Source organism: Benincasa hispida, chromosome 4, assembly GCF_009727055.1.
Source record: "Benincasa hispida cultivar B227 chromosome 4, ASM972705v1, whole genome shotgun sequence".
Classification (NCBI taxonomy): Eukaryota; Viridiplantae; Streptophyta; class Magnoliopsida; order Cucurbitales; family Cucurbitaceae; genus Benincasa; species Benincasa hispida.
The window spans coordinates 33,858,518-33,876,408 of NC_052352.1; the positions used below are offsets into that span (position 1 = coordinate 33,858,518).

A 17,891-nucleotide genomic window follows, 5' to 3' on the forward strand; every position below is an offset into this window, starting at 1 on the left:
AGACATTTTTAAATAATATGGATAAAATTGGAAAAAAGAAAACACAATTATCTTCTATAACCATTTCATTTTTAATTTTATGAATTTAAAATTTAGAATTATTTTCTCGCAAATTCTTTAACTAAAACATTTGATTCTCAATTAATTTATTTTTTAAAACAAAAAACCATATATCCAAATTTGATTTTGGAATCTGAAAACTCTCTCTTAAAAAAAGAATAAATCGACGATAGTATAAATAAAATTTTGACTTTATATTTTAAAATCTTTTTTCTTTTAAAAACAATCATAAGTAGACGATAAAACAAATAAATCAAGATATCAAGAAAATATTTTGAATTAGAGAAAAAGTCGTTTAGTCGTAAAACCGATATATTTTTCAGATCAAACAAAGGATGGAATTAACAATTTTAATCTATCTTTTCGAGTCAAACATGTCCCAAATAATGATTTAGGAATTACATTTATAGCTAAAATTAAATTAGGATAAACTTATGAGAAAAAAGGAAAAAGAGGAAGAAAACGAGAAAAAAGAAAAGTACAACAAATTCAATCACCAACTAATTTAAAATGTTTTGAATTATGAAGAATGTTCTTGACAGAAACAGAAAAGACCCGTAGTCATGTTTATATAATATATATATATAGAGAGAGGAGTTGCTAGAAGGAACTAAGAACAACAGATCTACAGAATTTGCAATTATCTCTCTCCAGGTTAATATTTTCCCCCTCATTTTCTTGCTTTCACAATGAGGATTTGATTGTCTTATTGATCTTTCTGTAGGGTTCATGAATTTGTGAATGTATTTTTCATTAATTTTCAGTTTCAATCCATTTTCGATATTTCTCTAGGCAGCCAAACAGAGTCAAGTCCTCTCACTTCGAAATTCGAAATTTGAATCGATGTCAATCGTAGCTTCTCGTTTTATTACACTCATTTTTAGGCGGATTTCATGGCGTCGACTTGTGAAATTTAATTAAAAACATGGTGATCTTGATTGCATTGACGCATTTGGCGCCTTAATTTAGGTGTTTTCATTGATTTTTTTTTAATTTTTTTTCAATTATCGGTTCCGTTTTCGGCGATTAAAGGTAGAGGAAAATGATTGGTATTGTATTTTATAATTATCTGAAACTTCGTTCCTCTAGTTTTCTCTCTGATTTGAATCTGGAGTTTTGTGGTGAACTTGATTTATTCTCAATTGAAAGGAAGAAGGAATTGGAGGAATTGGAGGAATTTGGAATTTTGATTTGAAAATGAAGAACTCTGTATCGGATCGTAGTTTTTACATTGAAAGTTCTGATGATGAAGATTTGGAGAAGGAAATCGACAATGACGATGGAAGCGATTCGGATTCGTCTAGTTCATCGGCGGATAATCGGAATCATAATCAACCAAGTTCTTATAATACCGCCGCTTGGCCTCAAAGTTACAGGTTCACTTTCTCTCTTCTTCTCAACTCTTTCCATCTTCCTTCTGTATTCATAATCCATTCCAAGATTTTCTGGGAAAAATTAATTTCAGCTTAAATTATAATTTAGAATTTCACATTTATATTTTATGCCACATTTAATAAGGATTTTATTTTTTGTTTTTAGTTTCTAAAAAAAAAGTTAAAGGCTATAAACACTCCTCTCACACTTTTAAATTTATTAGGTTTATTATCTACTCTTTATGATATTTTAAAAAACAAAGTTAAATTTTGAAAACTAAAAAGTATTTTTTAATTTATTTTTATTTTTAAAATTTGACTAAAAATTTAATCCCATATAGATTTAGTTTTAAAAAAACAAAAAATAAAAATAAATATTTGTTTATATAATAATAATTATTATTATTTTGATAACTAAATTGTGAGAAAATTATAATTTTGATTATGGATAACTTTTGGGGTTGTGAGGATATTGTCGTGATTATTCTGGCGAGGTGCCCCACTCACGAGTCGTCACACCATCCACCTAATAAAGTATGCCTTTTTTTCAAAAGTGATTTTTGCTACCTAAGATAGGTATTGTAAAACTGAATCATTTGTACAGTATATTTTGTGAATCATACAATATTTGTAATTTTAAAATTGATTATTGGTCAAAACATAAATATAATATTTCTGATTTTAAATTGAAAACAATTATTGGTTATCACAAAATGTAATAAACAATATAATATTCTCTCTCTCTTTTCTGACCCAGTTTAGTGGCCAAGCACACTTTGCCATGTGTTAATTTTTTTTATTTTTCATTTATAATAAATGATTATTACAAATAACCATTTGATGCTTCCGTGAATAAATTTTTTTATATTTTGTTATTCATTCCCCAGTAGTTGTTTTCAAATTTGAAGCCAAATATATACTTTTTCAAAATCTTGTTATTTTCTTTTTCAGGAATTTGACTAGAGTTTGAGTGTTTCTTTTTAGAAATATGAATATCATAATTGAAAATTTGAAATGGGATGGAAATAATTATAAATATTGAAAATAAAAAATAAAAAATAAATATTTCGTTTGGTAACTATTTCGTTTTTTGCATTGATTTTTAAAAACTAAACTTATTTCCTCATTTTTTTTTATAATGATTTGCATTTTGTAAAGTACCATGGTTGAATTCTTAACCAAATTTCAAAAAACAAAAACTAATTTTTAAAAGCTATTTTTTTTTCCAAAATTTGACTTGATTTTTAAAATATTGGTAAGAAGTAGAAAACAAATTAAAAAATTTTGAGGTGAAAGTGATGTCCATAGACTTAATTTTTTTAAAAAAAACAAAAAATAAAATAATTACAACTCGGAGCTAAAATTATTATCAACCAAATGGGATGAACCTTAATTTTTGGGATAAGGATTCGAACCTTTGACCAAATGAAGTTCATGTGAATTATTACTACGCCAAACTTACATTGGCTATTTTATTATTATTATTAAACTTCTGTTTGGTAATTATTTGGTTTTTTGTTTTCAATTTTTAAAAATTAAGCACTTGCATCTTTTTTAAATATAAAAATTGAATTCTTAGCTAAATTCAAAAAAAAAAAAAAAGTAAAAAATTTAGAGGTATGAGAATTAAAAATTAAATAATGATCAAATGGGGCTAAATGTTTAAGAAAAGTATGGATGTGTAGATGAAAGATGCTTATAACAAGCAACAATCAATAAGTGTCTAAATTTTTGAGCTGTAATATTGGCTGTTTTAAAAAGATATTCATGAGAATGTGAGGAAGAAACATATATGGATATATATTAAATTTGAAATTAAAATGAACAATGTTGCAGGCAATCAATTGATATGCTGGGAAGTTTACATTCACCAAGTATTGGGCTTCTAGGAACTTCATCATTAGCCAGATTTGGAAGCTCATTTCTTTCATCCTCATTAACAAGAAGATTCACTCCCGAAGTATTCTCTTCTTCCATTTCAAAACCTCTGCTCCCCACAGTAATAGACGAACCCCAAAAACATCCCTCTTATTCTCATCTCGGCCCTTCACTTCCTTCTAGGCGATCTTCCTTATCCGTTAGAAGGGATGACAAAGACAAGCCCGTCATTGATTCTCATGGCCTTCCCATTTCTCGCCATAGTACTTTTGGCCAAGCTGTTGTTAATGGTAATTAATTCATTCATTAAAACACACCCCTTCTTCTAGTTGTTCTTTTGGATAGAATTATTAGAATTTAAATTCTACTTTGTGCGTTTATTTTGATCTCATATACTTTGAATTTCGGTTCATTTTTATTCATATATTTTTAAAATATTCATTTTAATCCTTGTATAAAAATGAAATGAAAGGACAAATGAACGTTTTAAAAGTATATAGATCAAAATAAACCAAAATTATAAGGATAAAAAAGAATATATTAAAAGTATGGGGATTAAAATGAAATAGAGTCAAAATATATGAATCAAAATTATATTTAAACATAATATGTGAAAATGAAATGATGGAATGAAAGTTTATTTATTGTATTGTAACGTAGGGATCAATGTGCTGTGTGGGGTGGGAATACTTTCGACTCCATATGCAATGAAGGAAGGAGGATGGTTGGGAATATCCATATTGATGATATTTGCGGTGCTTTCATTCTACACTGGAATACTCCTGCGTGCTTGTTTGGATAGCAGACCTGGCCTTGAAACTTACCCTGACATTGGCCAAGCTGCTTTCGGTGCCATGGGCCGTGTCGCCATCTCGGTAAAACTTCCCCACCCCCCCGTTTTAATATTTTAATATTCCAATTTCTAAAATTAGTTTTTCAAAATTCACCATTTTATTTCTATTTTACAAAATTCTCAATTAAATTTTATGCACCATATAAATTTCTTGATACAAAATTATACTCGTGTAGAAATTGAGATTAAAAAGAAAAAAAATTGAAATATTATTTTGATCAAATTTGTTCAATTTTAGTCCCTCTACTAGGGATGGCAACGGAGCCGAGCTGGGGTAAGGTTGCATTCTCCATCCCTGTCCCTCTGGAGATTTTTAATTTCCGTTCCTGCCCCATTCTCCGTTTTGGGGATCGGAGTCGGAATCGAAAAATCTCCGATCGAGGATTCGAATCTCCCGCGGAAAAAATCCCCGCTTTTTATTTTATTATTTTTATTATCTAAAATTAACTAAAATATTTATATTAAAATTGTAAATTTTATGTAATAAATTAGTATTATTGTTACATATTTATTTAAATGACAATTAAAAAATATTTTATATTTTTTATTATAAAAATTATTATATTAGAAAATTAAAATTAAAACAAATTTAAATAAAACAGTAGCTTGAAACTACTGTTATAGTATATAATAATAATAATAATAATTAAAAGTTTTGTTTTTTTTTTTTTTTTTTAATTATTTATTATTATATTAATAATTAAAAAAATCGGGAGGGGTTGGGATGGGATGGGGATCCCCTCTCCGTCCCTGCCAGTCTCCGATGTGGAAACCGATTTAAATCCTCGTTTTGACTCCCATACCTGGTCAAATCGGGGATTTTTCGTCCCAATGGGTCCCCGACCCCATGGAAAATTTTGCCATCCCTACTCTCTACCTTTAATTGCTCGATTTTAATCCATGTTATTTCAATAAATTTTATATTTAATCCCGATGCTAGTTTATTGTCGATTTTTTCTAATAAATTTTTTTGTTATTTATTAATATTTTTACTCTCAATTTTGAAAAGATATTTACATATTATATTTTCTTGAAGAAAACTATTATTCAGTTTATTTATTTTTGGTAAAAATTAATTTTGAATGACTAAATTTAAGATTAATTGTAAGTACAATAACTAAAATTAGACCTATTTAACTTTTAAAAAAAGAATATAAAGGGACAAAGATATAATATTAAAAATCATTTTTCATGGTCCCTAAACTCTTATGAAAGTAGGAATTCAATCTCTTTACTTTGAGGTTTGTAACAATTTAGTCAACAACTTAATCTAGTATACTTTACAATTTGAAACGATTTTGTTCTTATGAAAAATAGTATTAAAATTTCTTACACATGTAAATTCATAAATCAATTTTTGTATAAACTATAAACATTAAATTGTCTTATAATAAAATTATCACTTAATTTTGAAGAGATTTTTTATGAAAGAGGCTACATTGTTATAAATTTCAAAATATATTTAAGTTTAGAGACGAAATCAATAATTAATTATTCAGTTTATTTATTTTTGGTAAAATTAATAAATTTTGAGTTTAATTCAAAGAATTAAAACTGAAAATAATTTTTTATTTTGAAAATGGTTTCAAAATTGAAAAAGAAAAAAATTGAATTGAAATTGGAAAATCCCACTTGTCGATTTAAGTACAAATGTCGTTATCAATTGAATTTTAATTACTAAATCGTTACTTGTATGATTTTCATAAAAACAAAAAGTCTTTTTTTTAATCAAAGATTTCCTTTTATGTTCTCTTTTTCTTTCGGAATTTCTTTCGTTTAACATTTTGTTTTGATTCCTGGTGGACGCAGATCGTGTTGTACGTGGAATTATACGTAAGTATTACTTTCTGAAATCGGCTTTTAATTATTATATTATATCATTGGATAATGATTGACGTAAGGGCCCGCTTAAATTTAATACCCTACATCAGACACCAAGTGGCAAGCCTCTTGTCCGCCAGCGCTCTTTTTTATGACTTAGGAACCACATTTTGATTTTGGGTCGCTTTCTGCGTCCGTGGTGGAAGAGAGCCAAGTTTTGAAGAAATAGTGACTTTTAAAATTGTTTTGAATCAATAAGAAACAGTGAAACTTGGGTTTATTAGATTTTGGGTCACTTTTCTTTGTTTTTCTTAATAATAATATCACTTTTCCTTGTTGTTCTTACTTACCCTTATTTGTCTAAGGACAATTTAAAGATAGGATGCAACAGTTGAATTATGATTTTCTTTCTAATTGTTGTGACAACCAAAGGAAGCAAATAAGACTAAAAAAATGGAAGAAATGATCAAAGCTCTTTTTTGCATATGATGCTTGATGTCTTTGGCAGATGCTTATCAAGTGTTTGAGAAAATGACGGGGAGGAGATATGGAGTCTAACCACCCATTTTCATATGGGATTTTGTAGCGTAGCTACTTTCGACCTTTGGCTAGTTGAATAGGCAAAACGGCTCTTCTTTTTTCTTTTTTTGAAAATGGAACTTAGCTTAGAAGCAAGAACCCCTATCATCCTCTCAGTCTTGGCTGTATCTGTTCGACAAATCCGTTTATTCTCATTCAGATAAGGGTAGAGAATCTTCTACTTAATTACCCTCGTCCTTTTACACTCCCTTGTTCTTCTTATTCTCTGTTGGAATGATAAGGGTAGAGAATCTTCTCAACCTAAGTATTCGTCATTTTAAGGTTTAGAGGAATGCCCGATTATTAAACTCTCTAATTCTAGAGAGGTACCTCTGATCTTTCTACCTTTACCTGTTGACATAATTAACACATTTAGTAAATTACGTAAACTTCTATGCCGGTTCTTTGTTATTTTACACTTTTTGTTCATCTTTAATATCGATTTCTTAATATTCTCAATTGGTAAAATCTCTAGCAATATTAGTGAATTTAAACCAGAACACAATTCTAACCTGAAAATTTTGATATCATGTGGAAGCTCTGGCAAATGAAACAGACTCCCCACTGGGCCAATAAACATCAAGTGAAAACTGAAAAGTTAAAGCTTATTCTTTGTTTCTAGTTAAAATGAAATGTGGAAAGGGATCTGCATCATGACCCAAGTCAGTATTTTGCATGATGATTGTGTCTGCTAATGATTTTGAAACAACAAATTAAGCCTTATGTTGACGAATTGACCCAACTAAACATGCTAGTTTTGCAGGCTTCTTGTATCGAGTACGTAATCTTGGAGAGCGACAATTTGTCTACATTGTTTCCCCGTGCGCACATAAGTTTTGGCGGATTGGAAATAAATGCACACCTTTTATTCGCTATTGCAACTGCCCTTGCTGTTCTTCCGACTGTTTATCTTCGGGATCTCAGTATTCTAAGTTATATCTCTGGTAAGCTGGCTAGATTTATCATGCCAAGATATGTGTATATGTTTGTGAGTTTTATTGGTTAGTCTTATATTAGCTGCTTTGCTTTTGTTTATAGTTGCAACCTGCTGTCCATGAATTGGTATTGTCTTGCATCAAACACCAATTTTTTTAGCTAAAATATTCTGCTTTGAAGATTCAAATCAATGGACATGAAACCACGAACATGACACAGCAAATCCATTTATATGTTCAATAAAAGAGTTTTGATGTATTTTTATCAAAATTTATCATTTTTTTTATATTACTATTCAGGGCTATTTACTATGTTTAACAAGTTTTGAATAGTGCCTAACAAGTAACTTGTATTCACTTTGTACTATTGCGTCTAACATGTCTATTATGGTAACAAGTGAATGAGCAACGACTATCAGAATGCTCAAGTATCAACGACATATTACTCAAACTAAAGTGTCTGTTTGCTTCATTGCACAAAACAGATGTTGCTGTCAAAAATGATCTTTCTTATTGTTCTTGTTCTTATGAAATGCCCCTAATTTAAACCGAGGCTTCCGAAAAAATCGCTATGAATGGTTTTTTTTCTTTTCTTTTTTCCTTCCTTGCAGCTGGTGGAGTTGTTGCATCAATCGTGGTGGTTTTATGCTTGTTCTGGGTTGGTTTCGTAGACGATGTTGGTTTCCACGGCAAGGTGACTCCACTGAACCTCTCAAGTCTACCAGTTGCTCTGGGTCTGTACGGTTTCTGCTACTCAGGACATGCTGTATTTCCCAACATCTATAGCTCAATGGGTAAACAAAGCCAATTCCCAGCAGTTCTTTTGACATGGTAATGTGAAATCTTCATCCATTTTCACAAACAATTTGTCTTGTTCATCTCCTGGTGTCTGCTACTGCATATAGCTATTAATTTGATTTAGATATTCATCATTCGTATGGACTTCTGAGCATTAATCATGTAACCTAAAGTGAGCTTAGCTCAACGATAATTGACGTGACCTTTCTCCCTAGAGGTCGGAAAGTTCGATCCCCGTCTCTCGACCTGTTATCCTAAAAAAACAAGAAAAGAATGTAAGCCTTCTAGTGTTTTTATTTTATATCACTTACCTAGTTGATGAAGTCAGCTCCAATCAAAATTATCGACACTCATTTATTTAGTATAATGTACAACTTTATCATTTAAGAAATCCGTGTTGCATGGTATGCCTGTGTGTCACCCTTTTGAATGGAGGGTTGATAAAACCTGCTAACTATTAAAAAAAGTTAATCATCGACTAAGATGTTTAAAACACTAATAGCATTTAATTTTCTTAAAAATGCAGTTTTGGCATTTGTACTTTGATGTATGCTGGAGTCGCTATTATGGGATACTTAATGTTTGGAGAGTCTACATTATCCCAGTACACTCTTAACCTCCCCCAGGATTTGGTTGCTTCAAAGATTGCTGTGTGGACTACGGTACGGTGATCAGTTTTTCTCTCAGCCAATCCATTCTTCATGCTTAAGTTTTTATCCTAGTCAAAATAACCATATTTGTTTCGTTCCTTAATATATATTTTCCCACCAAACTGCTACGTTTACGTGATGTGCTGTAGAGTTTAAGAAATAAAATCTGTTATTATTTCTTCTTAATATGGAATGGTGGCATGAGGACTTAAATTGTAGTCCTGTTTTTAAATACTAGTATATTTAGAACATTACTATTAGAATTGGCAAGCTCGCCACATGCACGTGCTGTATTGTTTGTTTGCTGAAGAAAGCTCATTTGTGATTTGAAAGCAATAGATATATTAAATGTTTAGATTGATATGATTTGGTCGTAAAGTCGATGAAGGGATCTTATGGGTCATTCCTTGAGGAATCGAACATATGTTTTAGGGCATGTTTGGAAGTGATTCGAAAATGGTTAAAATCACTATGAAACTTGCTTTTAATGATTCAAAACCAATTTTGATGTCGTAAAATTGTATTTTAAAAATGAAATATTAAACATTAAATTAATTTCGAGTGATTAAAGGCGTTTTTCGAAGTGATTTTGAACGTGACAAACATGATTTTAACCATTTCAAAATCACTTCCAAACATATACTTTAGTCCTCTGTTTCCTTGCATAGTCTTATTTTTGTGTTTGGAAGTTGTTATTTTGTTAGTCTTGTACTCAATTTCTACTGTCAGAGCCTGCAAACTATTTTCTCATGTTTCTTATTTGTTCTTTGGCAGGTAGTAAACCCGTTTACCAAATATCCTTTCAAAGTGTGATATATACTTGTTACTTCACATCGATATTCTTTGCTTCCAGAAGGATTTTGGGCCTCACATCTCATAATGTGCAGAGGGTAGCATACAAATTACTCATAATAATCAGAAACTAATATCATGCTCATATTTCCATTTTTCCTGTTTTTTCGCAACCGTAATTTCTGCAAGTGTATTTGAACTGGAACAATGATGTTTCTCCTTAATTAGTCCCACGTATGCATTAACTATATCTCCAGTTGCAATGAGTCTGGAGGAGTTCATACCACCAAACCATCCCAAGTCTCATATGTATTCCATCCTAATTAGAACTGGTCTTGTAATTTCTACCTTACTGGTTGGCCTTTCTGTCCCCTTTTTTGGTAAGTATATCTTCACATTTCTATTTCCATACCAGTTTAATTATGGTGACCAAAATCCCATGTTTTCTTTAAGCAATTTGACTTTTCCCCTTGAAAAAAATGAATACCAATTTTTGTAATCTTCACTTTTCCAACGCAGGTCTTATGATGTCATTGATTGGATCATTGCTAACAATGCTTGTGGTAAGTTTGCTCATCCTTGCACTGTGAAGCCCTGCTGATACTAAACTCGTTTTTTTATGGCTAAACCATCAAATGTGTCTTGCTGCAGACTTTAATACTCCCTTGTGTATGTTACCTGAGCATTTTGAGGGGAAAAGTAACATTTTTGCAGGTAAAAACATCCTCAAATTTTCTTTTATTTGCATTTAAATATACAAGAGAATGCACATTTGGAAGGATTACAATTACATATCCTCCACTCTCCCTTTTTTTTTTCCTTTCACAGAGAACACTTTGTTGCATAGTTATAGCAGTAGGAGTTATTGCATCAGCATTTGGATCATATTCAGCTCTTAAGAAAATCATTGAGAAATTGAGCGGCTGAAGATTTTGTCTTCCCAAACACCAAGAGTCACTGGTTCTGCAGCATAGATTCTGGTAGATTTTGTGTACCTTTTTTCATATTGTATATTGAATTATAGAGGAAATCTAGAATATCATGTTTCCCCTTGAAACGTAGGTGAGTTAATTTGTTCATTGATACCTGTGTTGTTATCCCCCTTGTGTTGTCAATACCTTGGTTTATTTTCATCTTCATTAGAAATTTAGACATTAATGAAAACCATTTTGTTACATTAACGGAATCTTATTACTAGAGATGGTGAATACAACCATTGGTTCTTCTGATTTCTCCTGTATAATGGCTGCACACTATGGCTGCAGCTTTCTTGTTACACTTAGCCAATCCAAAATAAAACCTTTAATATCCAGAGATGTTTGAATACATTTAGGCTTGATTGGAATTGATTACATTTAGGCTTGATTGGAATTGATTGGAATGACTTTTAAGATGTGTGAATAAATTTGGAACCTGTTTGAAATGACTTTTTAAGCATGTAAAAATGTTTTTAATTGTTGAAATATTTTTCCTAACACTTAAAAAATCATTCGAAATATGCTTTTGGCAAAGAAATTTTTTAGTATATTTAGAGCTTTTTTTGATTGATTTTTTATCTGTGTAAAAATTACTTTTGGATTAAGGTTTCAAGAAATGATTCTTAGCATTATTCAAAATGATTAAAGAAGAAAAAAAATACGATATTTCAACTTCACTTCTTCCTTGAGTTCATAAAAAGTGCGTCCAATTCTATCTTACTGAATTATTCAATATTGTCTTTGATCTATTTAATATTTTTTTTTAAAAAAAAATTACATAACTACCAAGATTTTACTAAATATTTTTTAAGTCTAGGAGCTCAAGATCCCATTAAATCTTTTTAAAGTTAAAAAATCTCTTAAACCCAAAGTTAGAAAGCTTAGGTCCTAAAATTGTAATGTAACCTTAAAACTAATTGGAAGCATATCTTGTTTTCAGGATATAAAACTTGCACTCCCACAGTTTTGAAGACCTTCAATAATCATTGAAAAAATTCCATCCAAATTACCACCCACCAATTGAGTTAATCTTCCACAATCAAAACTACTGTACTTGATCCAGCAGTTAAAGAAGTAGTAATTCTTTACACAAGTAAATTTCCTTTTCAAAAAAGTAGGAGAAAACCTCAGTGTCATTCCTATTAACTTTGTTCAACAAGTTCTCACAACTTTTGGTCTCCATGCTAGGCAAATCAAACAACCATTCTCTCCAATAAATGGATTCATGATCCTTTTTCTCAAAGATTCACTTTTTGATCCTTCAGAATCACTGTTTGAAGTTGAGCTCTTTTCGGGAAGCAGAGGGCTCTCGAGATTGCCCCCATCCACAATCCGATTTACCATCTCCAAGACTTCACTCATTTTGGGACGTGCCGCTGCCTTCCGAACCAAACATCGGCTAGCTACAGCGGCGAGTTTATAGGCAGCTTTTATAGAATATTTACCTTGGAGTTTTGGGTCAAGTATCAGCTCGAACTTCTTTAAGTCGGATAGGTGTGGTCTGACCCATTCCAAGAGCTTTTGCTCACCTTTAGGACGGTTTCGATCTAGGGGACGCCTACCAGTAATCAGTTCATACAGGAAAACTCCATAGCTCCATACATCGATTTTTGCTGTGAGTCTTCCTGTTTGAAGGTATTCCGGAGCTGCATATCCAATTGTTCCTACAATCTGCAGCATATATAGAAAAAAGATGTTTTTCTTTTAGGCTTTCCCAAAACTGATTCAAATAAATGGAGTTTAGATTAGTTGCAAACAAACCGCTGTCGAGACGTGACTTATTCCGTCTGTAGGCCCCAGCCTGGCCAATCCAAAATCAGACAACTTAGCATTCCACTGGTCATCCAAAAGTATGTTTGAAGACTTGAAATCCCTAAATATTATCTGCACAAAGAATGATGACATTTAGGCTACCATTAAAAAGAAGGGGAAAAAAATCCAACTAGTTCTTCTCTGTATAACATCGATTTTCTCAGATGTACAAACGAGAAGGTTCGTCGTTGATTAAGACTAGAGTGATAGTCAAGTTCATTAGTTTTTTGCTCAAAGAAATTCTCTCTCAATGATATAAAAATCTTGCAAAATGTTTAGGTACCTGGAAATCCATTCCTTCATGCAGATATGCCAAACCACGAGCAGTATCCTGGGCTATTTTCATTCTTATTGCCCATGGAAGAGAACTGTTAAACCTGCTTGATAAGTGATCTTGCACACTCCTGTTAGGCATATATTCGTATACGAGTAATCGCTGGATCCCTCTTTCATCATCCTCAGCACAGTAGCCTAGTAATTTGACAAGATTTGGATGTTCAACAACGCCCAAAAAATTCACCTCTGTCACCCATTCCTTGTGACCCTATTGGATAGGACAGAAACCGAAATCTATGTCTTAGAAAGGAACTTCTGAAATGCAATAATGATCATTTTTTGTATTTTTGGTTCACAGCTAAAACTGATGTACTTGGTTGGCATACTTGTTCTTTCCTATCTCAAAGGCAGTTCATGTTCAAAGTAATCTTCCCCCAGCATTGTATTGCTCTCTTCTTCTTCTTCTTCTTTTTTTTTTTAAAAAAAAAGTTTTTTATTATCTTTTTTTATAAGAAACCATGCAGCATTGAAATAGATGAGAGGATACATAAAAACATACAAAAAAAAACAAGCCAAAAACCAAATCAACCCCCACAGGCAATTACTGAAAGGTGCTGTAATCGAAAAGAATAAGGCTAAGCTGGTAAGTACAATAAAAAAATAAAAAAAATTACATAAATATATAAACCGGTGGAATGACTTGAATTTGTTATCTAACGCTTCAAAATCTAAGTTATTTCCGTATTTATGTTATTTACGATTTTGACCCTGGGTTTAGAGGAGTGTGTTATATATAAACTCTAACCCTAAGAGCACCTTTGTAATCTAAAATCTGATATTTTCTCTCGAATAATAAAACTGCTCTCTCCCTTTGCTCGTACACGTAGCTAACACATTGTTAGTGAACCACGTACATCTTTGTGTCGATCTTACGTTACCTATTTTTCTTTGATTGTCGATTTCATAACAAAAGCACCACAAAGAGGAATTAAATCTAATTGTATCCCAAAGTTCCTTCCCAAGCCTCCCTACCTCACAAAATTTTTTAATGTTCTTATTTATGTTTTTTTTTAATTAGTATCCAATGGGGAGCTTTTCTATAATTTCTTTTGGCTTTTAGGAGAAATGGAAGAATGTCTTATCTTTCCATTTCTCCTCTTCAACCTGGCACTTTCTTGTCTCCATAAAACACAAAGAAATCTTTAAAGCAAATGCACATGTAAAATTCTCAAATAACCAAAGATAATGGAAATCAGTTCATAATTCATATCAAAGCAAAAATGTCGGGTCGGTGAGGGTTTAGAGTGAGAATGAGAGAGAGCTTGCCTGCAATCCTCTTCTACTTAATTGCTTAACAGCAATGTCTATTCTTTTATATGGATCTTCTGAGTTTCGGATAGCGCCCCTATATACACTACCAAATCCTCCTTCTCCGATCATAAGCGAGCGGCTAAAATTCTTGGTGGCTGCTTTCAAATCTGAGAATGTGAACTCCCTAAGATTACTCTGTCGTTGAGACAAAGCTGCAAATGACTTAACAGAAGATGCTACACTAATCTCTGAGACATTCTGAGAATTTAAATCAGAGTCAAACATCTTAAGATCTTGATTCATCGACGTAGAATTAGAAGTACATGAGAGAATCGAATTAGATTTCGTGGTTGTCCTTGGCTCAACGGTTCTGTCATTGTTGAACAAATAAAAACACTTCATAGTCTCCTCCAAAACTTGGTTCCCTCTCTGCACAAAAACAAGACCACAACAATATTAAACTCTAGTAGATCAAGCACATATTTTTGCTAATATACTTGCCAACTCTAACCAGTCTTGATTCAAGAAGACAAAACCAGAAAATCAAAGAACCATCATTTTGAAAAAGCACAAATTTCTAGCTGTTGAAAAAACCCCATAAAAGTTTTCCTCATTTTCATCAAGTCTCCTACAAAATGCCTAATTCAATAACAGTTACCAATCATATAGAAATTCCATCCATTCACAATTCCCCCTTCTCTCTAGCTTTTGAATTCAAAAACCCAGATAGGTTTTCCATTTCCTTCTTACTATATAACCAATATCAAGGAAAATCTGCAATTTCTTGGAAACCTTGGACGACGAGCCCACAATAAGAGAAACTTAATAATGGATTTTATAACTAAAAGTTGAGAAAAACAAGAAATCCTGATAGCTTTTTCACAGAATACTAAGAAGATTAGAGAGAGGAAAGAAAATTCACCTTTCACATATGTCCAAACTTGCAAATCAACGGAAACTTGAAAATTGAGGAGCTTAAAGCAGAACATGGGATGATCCAGAGAAGGGTTTTGAGAACATTGAAGGACACGACGAGCTGCCCATGATCTAGGCGAAGTCAATAGAGGGCAGCTAAAATTCAGCTCACCAACCAAAAAACCCATTAAAAAAAAACCCCCAAAAAGAATATAAATTAGAGGTATAGAAACAGTAAACACCCAAGTAGAAAGAAAAATATTAAATACAAAGACAAATTGACAAGCAAAACGGGACAATCTTTGAGAAAATGGCGGATTTGGGTATGAAAAGGGGTTGAGATAGAGAAAACCAGGTGAAAGAAATAGAGAAACAAACAAACAAAAGAGTTCTTTTTTGTACAAAGGTTAAGCAAAGAAGAAAAAGTCTATGAAAGGGGAAAATGAAGGGAATGAGAAAGAATGAATCATTTGACTTGTTCCATATGGATCCATATTATTTAATTTTATATATATTTTTAATACAATTCTACCATTACGTGTCTGCCCTGTCCAAGCATGTCTTTTTCTGCTTCAAATTTCAAGAAAATTGCCGAAATGGATATTCTTTTAGCCCTCTAATTAAATACCAAGAATGGATAGTCTTTTTGGATTGCTGATATTACTTAATGATTATCCTTTTTTTTTTTTCAGTTTTTTAAAAAAGCCAGTCCCTTTTCTATTTTTCATAATGATTTATATTTTGGATGAAGTTAAAAAATATAGTATTTTTTCAAACTATTGACAAAAATGGGATATATGAGTAATTTTAAAAATAGGTGGGTATTGAAACTATTTACAAAAGTAGGGTAGTGAAATCGTGTACGGGGTATACAATTGCCATGTGGCAAAATCATGTACGGGGTACACGATTAACGTTTAATCCAGTCAGTACTACGTCGGCTGACTTGGTTGACCGGTCGCACGAAGACTCGTGGACCGGGTCCACGATTTGTTTTTCTTTTTTTTTTAAAAAAAAAAATTGATTGACTAATTATTTTTTTAATTGGAGATGTACAACAATATTAAGACTTTAGGAACGAGTCCACAAATTCCTTCATTATTAAACTTAATTATATATTTAATCTACAATGAAAACATAATTATTTTGCACTCATATTAAAAAAAAATGTCATGATATTAAAGAAGATTTACAATTAGTTCTTTAATTTGAAAATAAAAGCTTACATGAAATTTTAAAACGACCCCCTAGCCCTTACCCCTTATGGGGTTGTCTTCGTGTCCCTCTAAATTAGGTTCACCCTGTTGTCGTTGTCGTCTACGATGAATACATCTTTGATCAGTGTCAGCAACATTGAGTCGTCTTGTTTGTTGAATAATACCTTCTATTTTGACTAATGTGTGTTGACACATTGAACCCAACACTGGTAAATTGTGTTGCACTGAATATTGTTGTACATCTCCGATAAAATTATTCTGTACAATGAAAAAATAAATATTAAATAATATTCATATCATATATATGGAAAATGTTTGATTTTAAATCTCCTACCATGCAGTAATAGTAAGCGCCGTCAAGTGTGATAAATTGCCTCGTGATTGAATCGTACCAGGAAAAGTAGTCATCTGATACAACTGGCCTATTTGTTAATTCTCCCTGTGCATAACGATCATGTGCATAACGAAGGTATCGTTTGCCGTAGATCGAACTGTCTTAACACACGATCTGGATGATGTCACTCTACTATATGGAAGCATATATGAGGGCTAACGGTCAACCAGATGTCTTCACTATCACGACAGTAATCCGGTAGGGATAACCAAATCTGTTGTGTGTATGGCGTCCAAATAATCTGACAAAAAAAAAAAAGAAAAGATAAGTATACATCCAAAATGTTTTAAATATTCATTTATATATACATTTGTTATATGATTGTGCATCAGTTTATCAAATATTTTTCAGTACACGAGCAACATATTTGCTGACTGTTCAGAGGCAGCTAATCACCATTCCATCTAAAATTATAAAAAATACAATTAATTTTTATTCTTACATAAAATGATAACGAAATAAATATATAAATGAAATAATACATGGCACTAAGTGGACGATGATCTGGAGCCTGTAACTGGACTTGTGGTGCTATCATTGGAAATCTATCATAAGCCTATACCTGTAGTAGTATTAGTGGCCCTGCTATTTCTAACGCTTGTGCATTGGTAGCCCAACAAAGTTCTCTATACAACCATGCAAGACATGCATCACCCCACGAGTATGAACCAGCATGCTCGAAATCAGATAGTAGCGGGAGGAACATGAGATACACTAGAGTATTTGACTTGTCAGTGAACAAAAATCCTCTAATAAGTTGCATAATGTATGCTCGTGCATACCTACGTACGCTGATGTTGTTGACATCGGGAGGTAATTCTGGAAACTGGGACGCCAACCAGGGGATACTCAATCTTGAGTCTTTCAGTGTTGGGATTGGTGTCCTAATTCTCCCGGAGTCTCGTTTTTTTGTAAAGATACACATAGTTTGATGAATAAAATAATTGTTATTTAATTTTGGCATTTACACATATCCAATAAACAAATCTTCATAGTTATCTTATGTGAACTTAAACATGTATATCTGATATACAAGTGGATCATGCCTAAATTCATAACCTAAATAGGTATGTAGTATAAGGATTAAGGTGGGATACCTGATCCTGGTGACACTACGGATACGGCCCGCTTTGTAGAGGTTTGCAAGTGTTGTAAACTACTACAAATAGTAGATCCTTACCATTTATGTGGAGACGTGCGAGTGGGGGTGTCTTATACAAAGAGTTTGTATAAGACCCGGACCACGAGAT

The 17,891-nt window shown here is 32.1% G+C and overlaps 2 protein-coding genes across 3 annotated transcripts; one reads left to right on the forward strand and one right to left on the reverse strand.

The window, feature by feature from the left end:
- The first annotated feature begins 564 nt into the window (after positions 1-564).
- On the forward strand, positions 565-10,968 carry LOC120076810 (amino acid transporter AVT1C-like). 2 transcript variants are annotated; one of them, XM_039030730.1, is made up of 13 exons: positions 565-714; positions 1,210-1,436; positions 3,270-3,601; positions 3,972-4,186; positions 5,974-5,997; positions 7,328-7,508; positions 8,111-8,330; positions 8,824-8,959; positions 9,722-9,741; positions 9,974-10,119; positions 10,259-10,302; positions 10,391-10,453; positions 10,568-10,968. In XM_039030730.1, the coding sequence occupies exons 2-13, from the start codon at positions 1,258-1,260 to the stop codon at positions 10,664-10,666; spliced, it is 1,659 nt and encodes a 552-aa protein (XP_038886658.1). In that variant the 5' UTR covers positions 565-714; positions 1,210-1,257; the 3' UTR covers positions 10,667-10,968. The 2 variants fall into 2 exon arrangements, with proteins under 2 accessions (XP_038886658.1, XP_038886659.1); XM_039030731.1 differs by having other exon boundaries at positions 602-714; positions 1,217-1,436.
- Positions 10,969-11,696: 728 nt separating this feature from the next.
- LOC120076856 (serine/threonine-protein kinase PCRK1-like) lies at positions 11,697-15,490 on the reverse strand. The gene is made up of 5 exons (XM_039030804.1): positions 15,038-15,490; positions 14,131-14,544; positions 12,812-13,072; positions 12,478-12,600; positions 11,697-12,387 (listed from the first exon to the last, which is right to left on the reverse strand). The coding sequence occupies exons 2-5, from the start codon at positions 14,515-14,517 to the stop codon at positions 11,869-11,871; spliced, it is 1,290 nt and encodes a 429-aa protein (XP_038886732.1). The 5' UTR covers positions 14,518-14,544; positions 15,038-15,490; the 3' UTR covers positions 11,697-11,868.
- Between the last annotated feature and the right edge of the window lie 2,401 nt (positions 15,491-17,891).